Raw genomic sequence first — 18,677 nt, forward strand, 5'->3', positions numbered from 1 at the left:
GAGCCTTTAGGTAGGTTTAAATTTTTAAGCCTATTTATTTAAGGTTAATCTTTTTAAATGTATTTGCACAAACTTTGGTGGAATTGGGCTTATCAACTTTTTACTTAATGTTTTCATTTAGTAATTGACTGATTTATGAGCAATTATATGTGGTCCAAATTTTATTCAACTCCAGCTTTCAATAATGGGGCTATCCTCGCACTGCCTTAGCACCTGTTATGGATTTTGAGTCATCTGGCAGCCCATGGGACTTAGATAAAGAAGTACCAGGTGTCCTGCCTGTCTCCTAATTGAGACGCAGTGAAAACAATATAGACTTGGCAATATGGTTAAAAGGATGGATTAAAGCCCAGCTTTGTCTGCTCTGACAAATCACAGCTTTTCCTTCATGGTGTAGATAGTATCAACTACTAAAGAATTTCATGAATATAAGGCATCATAAAAATAGACAATAATTTGTCATAACCTGTTGCAGACTTTCAGAAGAATTTTTATTAACATAGTATAAGCAATATTAATAACAAGATTCATGCAATTTGTTTAGGGGAATTTTATTTTTTACTACATGTGAACTAGACTGCATGTTTCTGGAAGAAATTAGTTACAGTAGGAAAGAAATGGAATATCTTTCCCTCTGCCAGATCTTAATTTATCAGATCTTGCTTTATAAGGTAAGCAGTATAGTTTGCTTTCATCTTATAAATGAACAGTGTATATTAGTCCATGAGATACTAATTACCCTGTGTATTTTGGAAAATTTGCTACTTTACTACTGATAATAACCATGAGATCCTTGACATGTACTTGCAAAATATATCTACCCATATGCTATGTCTCAATAAAATTCTTGTTTTTCATTCTTTTTTCAAGACCCTGTGTAATGATACTGCCCCAGAATGTTTAAAGATATTTCAAGGCCTTTTAAAACTGAAGTGCCAAATGTGGTTTGTTTTCAAATTTTTATTTTAGAACATGGAAGGGGTTTTACTGTAGTATAGTCACTAATGTATAGTAAACTATAGTATAGCAAATAGTATTTTACTCTACTAATATGTAAACAAACATCTTTCAAAAATTGCCAGTCTTAGAATTTAAGCTAATATTCATTATTTTGACATAACTAAAAGGCCTAATATACCTTTGCTTTTTCACCACACAACACCCAGGTCACTGAGATTGGATGTAGAGAGAGCATTGGACTATTTATTAAAAGACCAAGATTCTAGTCCCAGCTCTATCCATCAGCAGCTTTGTTTATCCAAGCAAATCTCTGTACTCTCCATTCAGGCAAGCCTTATTGCTGCCTATAAACATTAGTAAAATAAACTAATTTTACCAAGCTTCCTGAAAGTAATGTTGATGGATGTATCCTTCCTCTAGTTCAAACTGTCCTAAATATTCTCAATAAATGATGCCTTGTCTTGGGATAACCTCTTTCAAGGTGGCCTTTTTAAAAACCTAAATATTTAACATTTTTCAAGTGTTATTTTTCAAGGGTATTATTACTTCTATTCTTATGGTATACAGAGCTGTTTTGGAAATCTGCCTAAAATGATTTGAAATTACCCTTCATTTAATTTTCCCTGTAAAGATTTTCTCATTCTTCCCTTTTTTCCCTTCTCTATAAATGGCCACTTAAGCAAATAGAATTAGTGCAACTAAATATCATCGTCTCATGCCATTGTAGAATTTATGAAAAAAATTTAAACAATGATCACAACCAATGGGGGAAATGTTTATTTCAATGCTAAATTATGAGTTATAATTACATTGCCTAAAGAAGAAATCTTTATTTAAGATTATGAGGATTTAGAGAAGCAATTATCAGTTTTCTTTTCTCTTAATGTAATACTTTACATTTTTATACATTGTGCTTTATTTACCTTTTTTTGGTTCCAGAGAGGGCCAGCAAGATCAAGGGGCATGGTAGAACCAAAATCTTTCTCACAAGAAAGATTCAAACTCTAAATCCAGTTCTAGGAAAGTTCCAACTATATTTCCCCCAAAAAGGTTTGCCTTTACGGAGCCATATGGGGATTAGAGGAAAGGGGCTGTCAGCATAACAGACATCTCCTAATCTACTATCAAACCAACTTTATGCATTCCTTCTAGAAGTTGTAAACAGTCATTGAATACTACCGGGCCCTGTGTTGGGTGTTGAAGAGATAAAGATAAGAAGACAAGGTCTCTGTCCCCATGGCATTGGTCTCACCACTAGTCTGTAACCACAAAATGGATCATTAAAATTTCAATAACATAAGTAGAATAGCTGGATTAGTAGTCTCTAAAGTGAAGAAGTAACATTGAAGAACCACCAAATCTGCCCCCAAGAATCAGGTACAAAAACTATTTCTTAAGAAAGTGTATTTAGTGGAAGAACAAGCCTAAGGAAAGAGCTCTCTAAAGGGGGCCTGGCAGGTGGGTGTTTTTGCAGCAGTCTTCAAGATGTATGATGTGGAAACACCATAGCCAATTTCAGGCTACCAACCTTACAAACTTTATGAGTATTGAATATTTTAATCTGCTCAACTTAAGTAGTACTCAGATTTCAGCTACTTTAAGTTACAACTCAAATATGATTTAAGTTGCACTCGCCAAAAAATTTTTTTAAATCAGTAGGCAACATTTCTAAGTAATTATTGGAATACTCCCTCTTCCTGTGCTTACTATTTTTGGAATCTTCTGTCTAGAGAAGGGAGATAAAATTCCTAAGTGCTGAAACCACAAAGAAGCTATAGAAATATATGAGTGTAGGAAGTGCTTACTAAATTAAGAATTTCAGAATGGGCCTTAAATCCCTGAGACTATGCCACTGAGCACAGATATAAACACTTTATACTTGCCTTTATTTTAAAATGAGCCAATCTTTTTTTTCTTGTTTAGGAAATAAAACATGAAACCTGAACTTAAGAGGAAAATAAGCAATTATAGAGATCTTTGATATCTGCTTACAAGTTTTAATTTTTATAATTCCTTTTGTGAAAATTATACCTTACATTCATTCTTGTGTATAACATATGTATACACACATATATATACACACACACACATTTCCATTTTTTTCAGACTAGTCACAAATTAGATTTGAACTGAATGTTTATACAGCCTACTGGTTGTGCCATGGAATTACAAAACTGAAAGTTTTCCCTTTTCTAACACTACAAGCAGTTCAGAATTACCAGATTAATAAAATTATTGTGGAGAATGAAAGGTGTTGCTTCTTTAAAACCAAATCTACCTTTATCTATTCTTCTATGTGTTAATAAAGTTGAAATACTTGATACTGCATAACCTTCTGCAGTATCTTTTGTCTTTTTCCTCCGTGAGAAATCAGTTTCCTTGCATCAGAATAAGACAGAATTCCCTCTCTCTGTACGTGCCGCAAACAAGAAATAGTAGTAGTAGTATCAAAGAGTTCTTGCACATGAATACAGGTATATTTCTTAAACTGACATCAAAAATTGTCCTCCTAGAGACAGCACCTGCTGTTTACAAAGATGTGAGCCAAAGGTCAAAAGAAACTATTTCAGGACAGGTGTCAGGGCACTTTTGTGTTACCCCGTATTTGTATCCTTTATCTTCAACACCCTATGAAGTTAGCAGGTGATGGCATCCCCATTTAACTTACAGATGTATCCTCATTTAACATACAGATAAATTATGGCACAGAATATTTATGCTTATCTTTCCAGGATCAGTCTGAAATTGAACACAGCTTTTTTTCTTTTTTTTTTTTTTTTTTGGAGACGGAGTCTCACTCTGTCGCCCAGGCTGGAGTGCAGTGGCGCGATCTCGGCTCACTGCAAGCTCTGCCTCCCAGGTTCACGCCATTCTTCTGCCTCAGCCTCTCCGAGTAGCTGGGACTACAGGCGCCCGCCACCACACCAGGCTAATTTTTTGTATTTTTAGTAGAGACGGGGTTTCACCGTGGTCTCCATCTCCTGACCTCGTGATCCGCCCGCCTCGGCCTCCCAAAGTGCTGGGATTACGAGCGTGAGCCACCGCGCCCGGCCTGAACCCAGCTTCTTAATAGCTGGTCTTGAAGCTTAAAATCAAGAGTAATAATTTAAAATATGTAATGATGTTAACTTAATATTAATGAATTACAGATTACATTTAAATTGTTTCTTTATGCTATAGACGTTTTGTTCTCTTATTTTTAGAATAGTAATATTCCTTCCCCCCTTTTTTCCTTTTGTAGAAAGCGGAAGGAGGATTAGTAGATAATTATATTGCTGTGATTGCAGCACCTGTGTGTTTTCTTTTTGATTGACTAGTTCTGTATTAAAGATTTCTGCTAGCTAAAAGTCTCCCTCATCGAATGGTTTTTATTAGCTAATTTTGGCTTGAGTTGTTTTAAATTTACAACCAAAATCTGCTTGCTTCAACTTAGATTTGTACTTTAAATTTTTGTTCTGAATTTTTTTGTTTACCTTCACCTTTTTATCATCTTACCCATTTCAGTTTTTTAATTTCAATGCCAATGGCAACATGCACTGGCTATATAAAACGATAGCTTGAGTTGTCCTGTTGTTGCCAGCTGTGGAGTTTGTGTGCCACTCAATGTATATGTACTAATAACTCTTCCCTAGAGAGATGCCTTTTATGGAGTAAGTGTCTAACCTATTATAATGAGATATAGGAATTAACTGCTTTGGATGATTACAATTGCAGATTCTAACAGCACTGTTTGGAACTTTAATCATCTCAATCACAAAAAGCACCTTGTTGTGGACACAGAACTGTGGTTTAAGTGCTTAGAGTTTATTATATTTCCTTAATACATGTTTTCAGAAATTAAAAAAAGCGGCGGGGTGGGGGAGACGTAAGTCCTGTAGATTGGATTGGCTTGTTTTCATGTTATTTATTTATTTGGCTACGTCAAACTGGGAAACTTATAAAGATCATTTATCTTTTAGAAGGTGATTTACCTTAGATACAATTATTTTACCAAGCTAACAGTGTTTCCTGAAGATGACCCCCCAAAAAGGAAACTTACCTAATAAGTGATGAGCACTGTAGTTTTTTCATTTAAATTCAACCGTTAACGATTGCTTCCCTTCACTCTGCCACCCTGACTTGAACTTTTAAAATAATTTTAGAAAGCATTGTTTTCATTAATAAAATTTAATTTATTGTAAATTTATTAAATATATTTTTTATACAAAATGAGTATGTTATATCTGGATAATTTTAGTTTTGTGCAGCTGTGTATTAGGGTTTTTTCCATTTTATAAGCCTCTTTGTATAAGGAAGTAGAATTAGTCTGCAAAATGTATTTTAGCTAGATAATCATTTTCTTGCTTCGATGAATTTACTACATTGGAAATATCCTCCCTGCTTTAGAAATATTAACATTTGCTTTCTTTCTGCCTAATTTTTATATAAACTCTAAATATAATGTAAAATATTTCATTTATAGGCCCTCTGAAAGTAGAACATTTTTAAAAGCAGGTAGGTGTCTCCACCCTACTTTTTTCATGAAGCGTTTTACCCATTCAAGCAGACTTTTAAAAACAGCTTGTTTTGATAGCAGACTGTTCTCCTGTGGGCCTTCAGCCTTTGCTTCCTGGCAGCACCTTTGGTGCGAAAAGAGAGTGATCAATTGGAAGACTATCAGTGCCAGCATGCATAGAGTGATAAGTTAACACACCACTGGGAATTTCTAGGGCCCACCAAGATACTTCACTTCTAATGTGCTAACAAGCTCATTTTTCTACCTCTTGCCTCTTCAGTTATTTTTTTTCTCAGAAGAGCTTAGAAGTTGAGTGCATCAGGCATAATGAAAAGCTCTGTAGGAGGGAGAAGCAATAACCCCATTTTTCCCTTTTCAGCCAAATAGAAAATTAGTTTCTGGTAATACACAAAGGCCAGTATTTTTTGTACAAGGGGCACTGCTGTGAATCAAAGGACTCTATTAACTGCAGAAAATTCGGCAGCTGTGAATCTCCCCCAATGAAAAAAGTACTTTCCAACAAGTTGTGAGATATGTGGTATTATTTAGATTGTACCATCAGTTTCATCCTCTTCCATTTATAACCATATCCCCCTTTAAAAGTGTGCTATATTACTTGTTTATGTTAAGACTGAAAAATGTCCATATTATCCTCATGTAAAATCCTTGATGCTGATCACTTTAATATGCATCTTGTCCTGTTGCTTCCCACCTCAAAAGTAAAATTCTTTTGAAGTTCATCCCCAGTGTACAGAATGGAAAGTAATAGATTGCCAGGAATTGGGATTCAAGGTTATTTTAATATTTGATACATAAGATAAATTGTAATAGAAGCAGATAAATTGTAATATGAAAGCCACTTAGCAAAAGATAACGACAGTCAAAGTCAAGTGCATAATGAATGTAGTCTTGCCTTTAACTCATACTTTTTTTTCTCTTCTTACTCAGTGAACTTGTAAATATAACTAACTGGCCATGGTATCTCCCATTGAATTATTAAAAATTATCTTCCTCTCAAATTATTTTTTTGGGTCTTGTAGGCTTAGTCTACAATTTCTAGAATTTTAGAACTATATAATAATTAAATTGCATTTTTTAAAAAGGAATTTTGAGGGAAAATATTAAAGTGGACTTTGGGGGAAAATTCAGTGGAAAAAAAGAAGAACCAGTAGACAAATTTTTATTATCCTTATTTAAATGTCTTATGTAAAGCCTGTCAACATAGCACACTGAGTACCACAGGGAAACTTTTAAAAGTTTTAAAAGAAAGGTTAACTGATTTCTCAGTTCAGGAACTATACGACATGAAGTCAGCATGTGAGTTTTTCCTGATAATTGTATGTTGCTGCCTGCTGCTCTACATTTTGACAGCCATTTCCATAGTTGCTTTCGTGAACAACAGAAATATTCTCTCTCTTTCTCGCCCTCTCTGTGCTAACAGCACAATCAGGCCTGCTGAAACAGGAAGCCCGGAGTGGGTTGTTCAAAAGCAACAACACTTCAAGGTACTGGTTGCTTGTCAATAATATCAGAGAAGAAAATGTGGTGAAAGGGAACTACAGTATTTTTCTGTTAGTGTCAGTGCCCTGGAGATGCTTTGTTAGTATTTAGGAGTCCTGTGGACTCTTTGCAAATATTCCTGCTTGTTTCAGTGTTATAATTGACTAGGTATGTTTTCCCGGCATACAGATTCAGCTATGTATTTATCTTAACCACATGGAGTTATTCGAGGATTACAGCAACAGTAGTCTTCCATTCAAAATGAGAACAATTGTTGAGAAAATGCAGGGATTTTAGAAAAAGAAGAAGATATGTAGGAATTTTTCACAATAAATCTTTACAAAGGAAAAACAGAATTTTGGACATAGTATCTTAAGGAACATTACAATGTTTCTTGCATGGCTTTTGAGAGTAAATCTGCAGATGGAAGCTGATTAACAAGATAAAATGAACCTAGGCTGATATAAATTTCAGCCTAGACTCCTGATAGAAATTGAATCCTTTCTCAAGTAAACTGTTAACTTCCTTCATTTCAGCAGTTTAGTATTATTGTAATTATTATCTAATAAATATCTCCCTGTTGTCATTTATAGTGGGATCATGAAGAGTAAACATACATTAAAAACTATATTTTTGTACTTTAAAAAGCCATACTGTTAATGATATATAAGAATAATTAGTGAATAATTCTATTAAGAAGTAATGGCTTAGCAATCATAGCAGTCCTTTTTGATAAGATTTTTTTTCCAGTATAAGCTGCACTTAAGTTTATCCTTAACCAAAGGAAATCAGCTATGAGGAGAGAGCACGATACCTGCAAACAATTGTCCAGCACCACTTAGAACCAACAACATTTGAAGATTTTGCAGCACAGGTTTTTTCTCCAGCTCCCTACCACCATTTACCATCTGATGCCGGTAAGATTAAAAGCGAGTATTAGTTACTTGTTATTGGAACTTGAAATGCAGTACCCTTTTGTTCTAAAAACTTGCTTGAAAAAAATTCTAATCATTGAAATATGAAATTTTTATCACGATTTAATATTTGAATTTGGCCTATAAATTTGATTTATGGTTTCTTTTACCTAAATGCAGTTCCTTAAAAGTCAACAGTCTTCACAAAAGTACGTGTACCACATTTTATCTGAGCTAATATTCAATGACTCTTGCATCTTCTGGAATCATTTCTGAAGTATCTGCAAAAGAAATACAAGTTAAGCATGCACTCTGAACTTTAGAGGATCAAATTTTGTGGCCAAGAATATCACCCCATCGTCTCTGATTTTACAGATAAAGCTAAAATAACTGGTCTAGATTTAGAAGTACTTAATATTGTAATTTATGTTGTAATAATTAAAGATTGTAAGAGGGTACTGCATTTTATGATTAATTTTGAAGAAATCAGTAAGAAAATAAATGACTCGTGGCCTTCCTATTCTGTAATATCTTGCACTCCTTATGATTGTTTCATTTATTTTCCCTCTTTAGATCATTAAATATCAGTTCTGTTTATCTGAAGGTAAGACAAAGTGTCAACCAAAACACCCTCTGTTCTTCTCCCATTTCCTTTTTTCAAAATTAGCAGGCTCTAAGCTTGTAACTTAAACAATAAGTAAACTTAACACTGTCTGGTTCATACTAAACATTTCAGAAATTGTCACTAAATTTTTTCCAGTATTATACTGACTAACCCAGGTCTGCATGAAACACTAACATGGTTTGGGGATAAAAATAACTAATAATAGAATCCCTTGGTTGAAATTAGTTACACCTTGCTATATTGACCTTTTTTTTCTGTTTCTCAGCATGAAAAAGTAGTATTATTGAACTGAAGTAGTGTGTCTTTGTATTTTGTGATGTGTTGCATTGTTATTGGATATCCTAACTCATCAAATGATAACTCTCTGTGTGCCTTGCACTTCACTAGGCACCTGAAATACAAAGATGACTGTTGTAATGGTATTCAAGGGAAGCAGGAAAAGAGAACATAATATGCTTGAAGTTTATCATAGTAAACCTTCAAATTATCTTTATATTAAATAAGTTTTCTTTATATTAAATAAATTCAAAAGGCACAACACTTCTTTTCTAGCCTAATTTATTTGGAAAAAGTTACTGTAATTCTCAATTGAGATTTAGTTAGTGAAATTAAAGCTTCCATTCCTGTCATCATTAAATTGCCATTAGAAAAATAATTTTACAAAAAATTTAGATCCCTTTCAGACAGTATAAAAGACCTAGCAAAGACAAAAACGTATTAGACCAGGTTGAATCTTTTGAAAGAGATAAAAAGTCTAAGATTCACTGTAATGGATTGACACTATCCAAAATTACTCAGTTTGGCATTAAAAAAGATGGTAAAAGAAATATTAAATTAATGAACAGCAAAATAACTAAGTATATCTGGCAATTTTCTTGTTTAATAATGGAGAATGATAAAATGTCAGATTATATTAAAAGAGATATGAATAACACTTGTGTATCCTATAGTCAAGCCATAAATTTCACAAGTGAAAAATATTGATAATAGAACCACACTTGGACTAACTTTCCCCCTTAGATTGATAAAGGCTGTTCAGTTCTCATGTGTCATTGTTTACCAGCTGTACTCTTTCGTATTTGTCATCTTAATGTTCTCCCCATATTTTGCATGTTATCCTGCACATTTGGCCAGGTATTATGGAAGTGAGTATTATCTCACTTCTGAGACATTAAAGCATGCTACAGCAGCCAAGTCAAGGTTCTGTTGGCTTCATTTTTAATGTGTCTTACAAAATTATTGTGTAAGTTGTTTAAAATAACACGATTGTCTAAATAGTAGTAAAAATGTGAATTTGAACATAAACCTAATATTGTGCTACAAATTTTTTTCAGTTAATTTTTAAGAGTTGTCACTGCATTTAAGAACCATTCTCTAATTTTAATATGCACTCTAATTTTCAAAAGGGTGTTTTTGCTTGTAAATAACTTGTGCCAGTATTACTGAATACATTTCTATATAAGTTTTTGCATACTTTAATAGTTATGACATAAATTTTTATCAGAGTGGTTCTCAGTTCAACACAAAATAAAAATGAAATATTTATTCTTAGAGTAGCAAAAACATAGAATCTGAAAAATAATTTTTTCCAGTTATCTCAAATCTTAATTTTTCTGTCATAAATCCCATACATATAGAGCTCCCTTTAAAGTTATAAGTCAAAGTGGACAGAGAAGACATAAAATAAGCTGCATAATAGCAGTTTGGACCTGACTGCTGGTTTGCAAAAATGACATAATAGTGTAAAGTTTTTAATCTTTTTTCTAGCAGAAGTATAAAATGTGTTCACCACATTGAAGAAATGGATTCATAATTGCAATTGAAAATCAACTTTAGATATCCTGTGCACACCCTGTGTATATAAAATAGTACTAATCAATACTAATATAGTCATTTGAAATTAGTTTTAAAGAAATGCCAGAATGGTGATTATATTCTGTCTAACCAACCCTATAACATAATTATATTCAGTGGAATAGTATAGAAAAATAATATTTTTTTCAGATTTCTTAATTTGGTTCAAGACTATCTAAAGCCCACTTTCTGGTTAGCGGTAACGTGCATATCAACTGTGGTGACATTTAAATCCAAGAAAACATTTTTCCGTATTACTCTCAGTATTATTAAAATAGATATGAAAGATTTTGGTGCATCATAGTTGATCCATAAATTTCATAACTGTATTTTCTCAAAATGTACTGTCTGTAGCAGTAGACTGATACTTAAGGGAAATTATTTTTATCCCTAAGGTCATTGAGGGAAATATCGTGATGTCACACTTTGTTGATCTTTCATAACTACGTTAAAATATTATTAGATTTTTCTTGTTTTTTATTTTTAAAAAATTACAGGAAAAAATCCCTTTATCTTTGTCAGGCATGTGTGTGGAAAATATCAAAAGTTTTTAGTGACTTCTGAAAGTTTTTTCATATTTACAAATACCTCTCCTTTAATTATAAACTTTAAAATGAAATTACTGTTCTTCTTGGCCAGATTACACTGTTTGTTCATATGTACATGTTTCTCCCAATGTTATATTGTCTTTTCAACATTATCTTTTTTTATTTTGTAATAAGAGAAATTCTAGAATGACAACAAGAAACAGGATCCTGTTTTGCTAAAAGTGTATAGTAAATATTAATTGGTTTAACTTTCTCAATTTCAACATTAAAAATATACTCATAATTTTTTGGAGTATTATGTCTTTAAGTTAGAGATTTTAGTTATTTAACAATTAAAGTGTTGATAGGTGTTCCTGTCTTTCTGTATTCATATATACATATATATACATACACAAACATATATCTATACATACATAACACTTCTTATAATTACTTTTGGAGAATATAGGGGTTCCTATTTAAAGGAATATTATAAAATTAATAAAATTCAAATATAATTTTTATGACACCAAATTCAGAGATAATCTAGAGTGACTATGAAAACCTAGAGTAGTATCTAGTCTGCCTTCTAACCTCAGTTGTGCTGTTAATTTGCAAAATCTATATTCCCATATGCAGATAGGATGGGATTTATGATGGTCAGATCTATTTCTTTGAATCTTTGAGTGGGATGGATCATCAAAATTTAGCCATTGCTTTAGATAACCTTTTTTAGCTCAATGTCCTTCTTTAAAAGTTATTTAAACTACTCAGGCTTTGAAATGATCTGAAATAAAATATTTTAGCTCCTTAGAAGATAGTTATTTTATAAATATCTTAAATATTAGTAAGTGCCAACAGAAGAATTAGTTGCCTGCAATATATAGCATAGGCTATACATTTATTTATTTAATGGTTTGGTTTTTTTTTTTGTCTTTTTGAGATAGAGGCTGGAGTGCAGTGGCGCAATCTTGGCTCACTGCAACCTCCGCCTCCCGGGTTCAAGCAATTCTCCTGCCTCAGCCTCTCAAGTAGCTGGGATTACAGGCACATGCCACCACTCCTGGCTGATTTTTGTATTTTTGGTAAAGACGGGATTTTACCACGTTGGCCAGGCTGGTCTCAAACTCCTGACCTCAGGTGATCCACCCACCTCAGCCTCCCAAATTGCTGGGGTTACAGATGTGAGTCACCATGCCTGGCTAGTTAATGTTTTTAAAAACAGATTCCTACTCATATTAATTTATCATTAGATTAGCCTGAAATTATAGGCAGTCAGATATGTTGTGTTTGATACTTTGAACTTGGAAATTTGGCTTATATGTTGTTGACCAAGAGGCAAGTAATAATCTTAAATAAGACCCATTAACATTTTGTGATAACTGCTGGTTCAGTTTCCACATAGAACATTCATTCAGATGTGAAATTTTTGTAATGAAAATAATAAAGTAATAATTGTGCTATTACTGAGTGCCAGACACTGTGCTTGGTACTGTACATACATTCTCTCATTTAATCTTCATTGCAGTTCTATGAAATAAGAGAAAAAAATGCTTACCCAGAGTCACCTGGTACTTTGTCAAGCTAGTATTTCAACCTAGACTGATCTGACTTAAGAGGGCATGATCTTAACTATTACAGTTACCCATTTAGTCTAAATATTTTCATCCCCTTCCTACTGTTGATAGAGAGATATTGCCCAATAACCTGTCATATTTACAAATTATAAATTGTTAAATATTTTTATTTTAAGGGTTTTACTTTCCCACCCATTGAAAAATCTTTTTTTCCCCCATATATCTTTAAGGTTGCCAGGGGAGAAGTATGAGCTTTGGAATCAAACTAATCTGGATTTAAATCCTAGTTCTGCCAGTTGTTATCCGTACAAATGCAAGTTAATCAGTTCTTCCAATTTTTTCATTTGTAAGGAGGAGGTAAAATATGACAAGCTTGGCCTGATTTGTTCTAAATCTAAAATACTGGTAGTTCTTGAATGTATCTTAAAATTGAAACCACGTTTGCCTTTATTTCTCTACTATTTTAAGTTATGTTATTTCCTGGCCAGGCATGGTGGCTCACGCCTGTAATCCCAACACTTTGGGAGGCTGAGGCAGGAAGATCACTTGAGGCCAAGAGTTCAAGACCAGCCTGGCCAACATGGCAAAACCCTTCTCTACTAAAAACACAAAAATTAGCTGGGCATGATGGCACACGCCTATAATCCCAGCTACTCAGGAGGCTGAGGCAGGAGAATCACTTGAACCCAGGAGGCAGAGGCTGCAGTGAGCTGAAATCACGCCACTGCACTCCAGCCTGGGTAACAGAGTGAGACTACCTCTCAAAATAAATAAATAAAAATAAAAAATAAATTGTTTTTCCTTTATGATATTCAGTGCCATCCATGCTAATCTTAGTAACTTAACTCCTTTAAAAATATTAAAAGCAAGGTTATTTGGGTAGCCTTTAACCTTTAATATAAGGTTATATTTTATAGGACTATCAACAAAGAGAGGATAAATTTCCTTCAAACTAAATTTAATGGTATGTTGTGCTTTTCACATTTGAACAATAATATTTTGTATAGGTGGTCATTTTCTTCAAAAGTTTTCCTCATTTCTATCCCTTTGTTTCTAATCCTCATCTGTTCTGATTCAAAATGTATCAGCTTTTATTTTTCTCTGTTTAATAGCATTATTATGTAGCTATACCTACTGTGCTCCTACTATGTGCCAATATCTTTGCATATGTAATCTTAATCCCTGGGACGACTTGACAAAATTGCAAGTATTATCTCCATTTTACGAATACAAAAATGTCTCAAGTCAGTTTGCCCAAGATCAAACAGCTGGTAAAGTGACAGAGTCGGCATTTAATCTAGGACTGTCTAACCTATGCCCATGTTCTTTCTAACAAATCACATCATCGCTGGAGTTCAGTATTAATTGAAATTGCTTTTAAAGATATAATATTTTATCGGGCTATATCTGCCCAATAATTAGCAGCTTTAAACCAGTCATACCTGTCACCAAACAGTACAAACGAAACCACAATAAAAAACGATCTTTTGAGCTCCCTCTTATAATCCCTATAGATCCCAAAAGTCATATTCATTATGTTAATTGTAATAATAGTTTATTGTAATCAATGTGCAATATATGAATCAATTTATCCCATCAGATTACACAGTCTGTGTGAGCACTGTAAGAATGTTAGTAACAGATACGGTATGCACAAACATAGGAGCTCATGTGTACTTTTAAAACCTCATCCTTGAGGATATATTAATAATAGAAATAAATCAGCATTCTTTATGACTGAAGTAGTATAAATCAATAGGTAGACTAGGATGTGAAATGAAATGTAGGTTGTTACTACATTTTTTACATCTAAAATTGAGGTCTTTCTATTGTAAATTATTTATAGAGTTTGGGAATGTTGAATATATACCACAAATGTAATTTGCTAAATTGTTAGGAAGTACTGATAACTATACACCACACACGCTAAAAATCCTTATTTGACTCAGTTGAGTGAAGGGAGAATTCACTTTAAAGGCAGTGAGGAAGACATGGAAGAATTATTTTTGAGGTAAATATTCTTTGAGTTTGTCATAATGTAGAGCAGTGCTCTCTGATAAAGCCTTCCTTCTATGGTGATGGAAATGTTCTATATCTGCACTGTCTGATGTGGAAGCCGCTAACTACATGTGGCTGTTGAACACTTGAAATGTGGCTAGTGTACTGAGGAACTGAATTTTTATTTAATTCATTTTAATTCAGTAAATTTTGACTTCATGTGGCTGTGGCTACCATATTGGACAATGCAGCTCTAGAGATTTTATGTCTGAGTGATTAGGATAACATGCCACCAGTACAGTGAACACTTTAAAAGGTAGATATTTACAGAATCTCTCATAGACCTTTTTTCTTCTTTTCTTTTTTCCTATTTGAACTTGTTTTGTTAGTTGGTAAGTATAACATTTGAATTTACAAAGCATTTTCATTGTGAACCATCACCCTAACTCATTGCATGCCCAATTATATTTCATAAGAAAAACCTTGATTCCTCTCTCTCTGCTCCTCAGTTAACACCTATAAAATTCTGCACTGTGTCTCTCATATCTGTTATCTATCTTCTCTTTTGCTTTCTCACTTCTGCTTGCTACTCCATTTCTTCATTCACAACAAAGAAAGAAATGCAGTGATAGTTCTCTTCCTCCCAAAACCTCCGCTAGAAAACATTGGCCATCTCAAGGTAAACAGCAATGGGAGGGCCTCTCATGATGGCCGGGAATGATATGCATTACCAGAAAAGCATGAGCTACTACTGCTCTTCACTTTCCTTCTGCCATCCATCTGCAGTGCTTCCCTAAAGGGGGCCATGGATTCATATTCTCCCATAAATTTTCCAGTATGGGTCTGCTATGAACCAATTCAGATCTTCAGGAAGAGTAAAGGTGAACAGAAATAAGTTTCCTTCTCCTTGTATTTTGAAGGCCAGTCTTATTTCAATTAGAAAATAATGCTGGAAAAGTTACTTTGAGAAGAAGGGCAATTGACCTGGATTATGAGTGACAGAATATTTTTCCTTGGAAACATATATTTTTTCTTAAGTATAACTCTAACATTTGGTCTTAAAAACATTTTGAAGGCTGGGTGCAGTGGCTCACGCCTGCAATCCCAGCACTTTGGGAGGCCCATGCGGGTGGATCACGAGGTCAGGAGATTGAGACCATCCTGGCCAACATGGTGAAACCCCATCTCTACTAAAATACAAAAAAATTAGCCGGGCGTGGTGGTGTGCACCTGTGGTCCCAGCTACTCAAGAGGCTGAGGCAGGGGAATCGCTTGAACCTGGGAGGCGGAGATTGCAGTGAGCGAAGATCGTGCCACTGCACTCTAGCCTGGCGACAGAGTGAGACTCCATCTAAAAAAAAAAAAAAAAATTGAAGTGTTCTGCAAAGACATATTCTTAATTGCTTAAGACATCTCAATAGGATCTTCACCCCTTATTGAACTTTTTGTTTTTCTTTATAAACATTCAGTAACTTCAGTTTAAGCACAAACATTTCATATATATGAAAGTGCTAGCATAATTATTTCCTAGTTTGAAGTATCAATGAGGTGCTACATTGGCTAACAAATATGCCAAAAGTCTCCCTGTAAAGTAAGGACATGTATGTATACAGTTAAACCTGCAACCTGTGTGGTGTTTTTGTTTGTAAAACACATAAAGAAAATGTTCATGTACTTAAGACCCAGAAAATCTGGATTAAAATGCCTTAAAATGTCCAGAATTTCTTGCTGTTATTGTTTTCAGATTTTTTTTGAAGGACTTTTATTTTTAATGTGATTTTAATTAATTACTCATTTTGTTTAGGAAATATTTGAGAGCCTACAATGTGCAAGGTTCTGTAGTATTGCTGCATATTAGAGAATGATAATTTATAGAAATAAAGTACAGAGATTAAAAACTACTTTATAAATGACACAAAGAACTTTCCTATTTGATTTTGTTTTACTTCTAAAATTGTATATCTACTAATTCTACTGGTTACCTGCTTGCTTATGATTGAATAAGATACCTGCAAAAGTTTAAGTTATTGAAAACAAAAGCATTGTTTATGTCTTTTAAATTAAGACATTTTGGGGCAGTCAGTTTGCCTTTTTTTAACTGACATTCAGATGAGAATTCTTGTCCTCCCCTCATCCACAAATTTATCTTGCTCCTTCTTAAAGCCATATTTAAATACCTAGCATGTATATGATCTCATAGTGCTGACTTCCTTTTTTTGTTTTGTTTTGTTTATAAGGGCATCTAGTGAAACTGACTTCCTTTTTGAAACCCGTGGTTCCAAAACTGTTTGTAACTGTTTGGTGCTGTTTTTCAAGTTTGAGTAGTGAAGGCTCTTTTCTTGGTTGTACCCTGAATCCTAGAGATAGGAATTGGTCCTTCTCACCTGCTTCTTGACCCCTTCCCTGCATGCTGATGGTGCTTTGGATCCCTGTTCTTTCTGGCTCAAAGATTTTGCTTCCCACTGCTTTTTCCAGGGTTCTAGCCCTGGGAATGATGATTGGCGCTTTCTTGCTAATATAATGACATGAGCCACCAGATTGCTGGGTTTTAAATACATTAGTAGGCTATTGTAACAAGTTTGGGGCTTGCTTTTTCCCTCAAAAGATCTTATTAAGGGATGGGATCCTTGCTGCAGATTAGTAGCAGAAAGATTATTTCTCAGGGGGTGAGAGGCTGGATAACTGTAGTAATGCTCTTGCTGTTTCCTACAGGCTCCTACCCAGAGATTCTACCCAGTGAAACTCCCACAACAACGCAGGTAGATGGGGCTGACCTGGCCTCTCCAATGTCTCCTCGAACTAGCAAAAGCCGCATGTCCATGAAGCTGCGTCGTTCCTCTGGCTCAGCCAATAAATCGTAAGGAGACAAGCAGCCCAGCAGTGATCAGCAGTAGCCACCTTAGCACGAACATAGGGTTAAACCCTTTCAGGCCTTCATGTCTGCCATAACATGCATGTTTCTTCCTGTACATTTATTTGAGAAAACACTGGATTTAAATAATTTTAAATAATTTGTAGCTTAATATTAAAGATTTAGGTTATTTATTGTTTCATTTTTTTTCCCATAGTCCAAGCTGCCATATTTTGAGGACGGGGGGAGTTTTATTCTACACCCTTTACCTTCCTAGATAATTATGTCTAAGTAGTTTTATCTTTAATTTCATGGTTAACTTTGAGCCAAAATACAATTGGACAATTAGTCTCATTATTTATTGTGCCCCATTGCAACTTTATGGTTCAATAAATATATAATTTTTTACAAATGTAAAATTTTACATTTAAGCATTTGTAAAGTTACAGCAAAAGATGTACCTGTTAATACACAGAATGTGTACAGATTATTTGTTATGACAATAAAACATTCAAAATAAATGGTCTTTAGCATCTCAAATTCCAACTGAAATCATTTTAGTATTAACCCTTCTTCCCAAAGCAATGTCTCATTTCTTGGCTGTGTAGGTGATGCCATATTATATCCAATAACTAGAAAAATCACTGTGCTGAACTTTGGTTTATGTTTAGCTTCCAAGTATTTTTCTAATGTTTTGCATTTCAAGTGGTATCACTGTTAAATGCCATTTATTTTCAGATTGTGGCCTTTTATTATTGGCTGCTAGATCCTGGTGTTTCTATGTTCTTTTTTAAGCACCAAAAGGAAGATAGGGAAGAAAAGAAGGAAAATTTTCTGATATAAATATGTTGTTCAAATTATGAGTATTATTTAAAAAAGAAAAAGGAACATAACCCAGGAGTCTAAGTTAAATCTAATATTGTTAATACTGAACTTACAGGTGCAGGTTGGTATACATTCCACCCTCTAGAAGTATTTTCTTACAGTAGATAAGCTGCTCACATTTTGTTTTGAATGGGCATCTCCTGAGGAAATGTAGCATGACATTGGTACTAACTGCATGTGTAAATACATCATACTGGCAAACCGTAAAATATAAATTATGTATCATCATTCATGTAGTATCTATAATTTGTAACAGTGGGGGAAAAAAATGACATGGTATTTAATAATACAATAAAAATATTCTTATCACTTCCTATCCATGAGTGTTGATTTGTCTTCTATGTTTCATATATTTTCAATAAGCAGGGCTATATGAGTAGTGAGAAGATTTAAAGCATGAACCTAGATTATCTTAGCTAATCATCGAAAATAAACTTGAATTCCCTTTTCAAGATAGATTCCAACTTATATCTCACAGATCCTACCACAGT

At 33.9% G+C, this 18,677-nt stretch overlaps 1 protein-coding gene across 8 annotated transcripts in view; it reads left to right on the plus strand.

The window, feature by feature from the left end:
* RALGAPA1 (Ral GTPase activating protein catalytic subunit alpha 1) overlaps window positions 1-18,502 on the plus strand; it is a 278,214-nt gene extending 259,712 nt beyond the window's left edge. For 3 of the 8 annotated variants that reach the window (XM_063645883.1, XM_063645884.1, XM_055291512.2), the window contains 2 exons: window positions 7,748-7,872; window positions 17,163-18,502. In XM_063645883.1, the coding sequence (XP_063501953.1) occupies window positions 7,748-7,872; window positions 17,163-17,311 (274 nt within the window). In that variant the 3' untranslated portion in view covers window positions 17,312-18,502. Of the gene's footprint in view, window positions 1-7,747; window positions 7,873-8,442; window positions 8,474-13,369; window positions 14,843-15,064; window positions 15,130-17,162 lie in introns of those variants that run through there. The other 5 variants (XM_055291510.2, XM_055291511.2, XM_055291509.2 and 2 more) reach the window with 4 other exon arrangements.
* Window positions 18,503-18,677: the final 175 nt, after the last annotated feature.

The sequence above is a fragment of the Symphalangus syndactylus genome, chromosome 9 (assembly GCF_028878055.3).
Source record: "Symphalangus syndactylus isolate Jambi chromosome 9, NHGRI_mSymSyn1-v2.1_pri, whole genome shotgun sequence".
NCBI classification, from domain to species: domain Eukaryota; kingdom Metazoa; phylum Chordata; class Mammalia; order Primates; family Hylobatidae; genus Symphalangus; species Symphalangus syndactylus.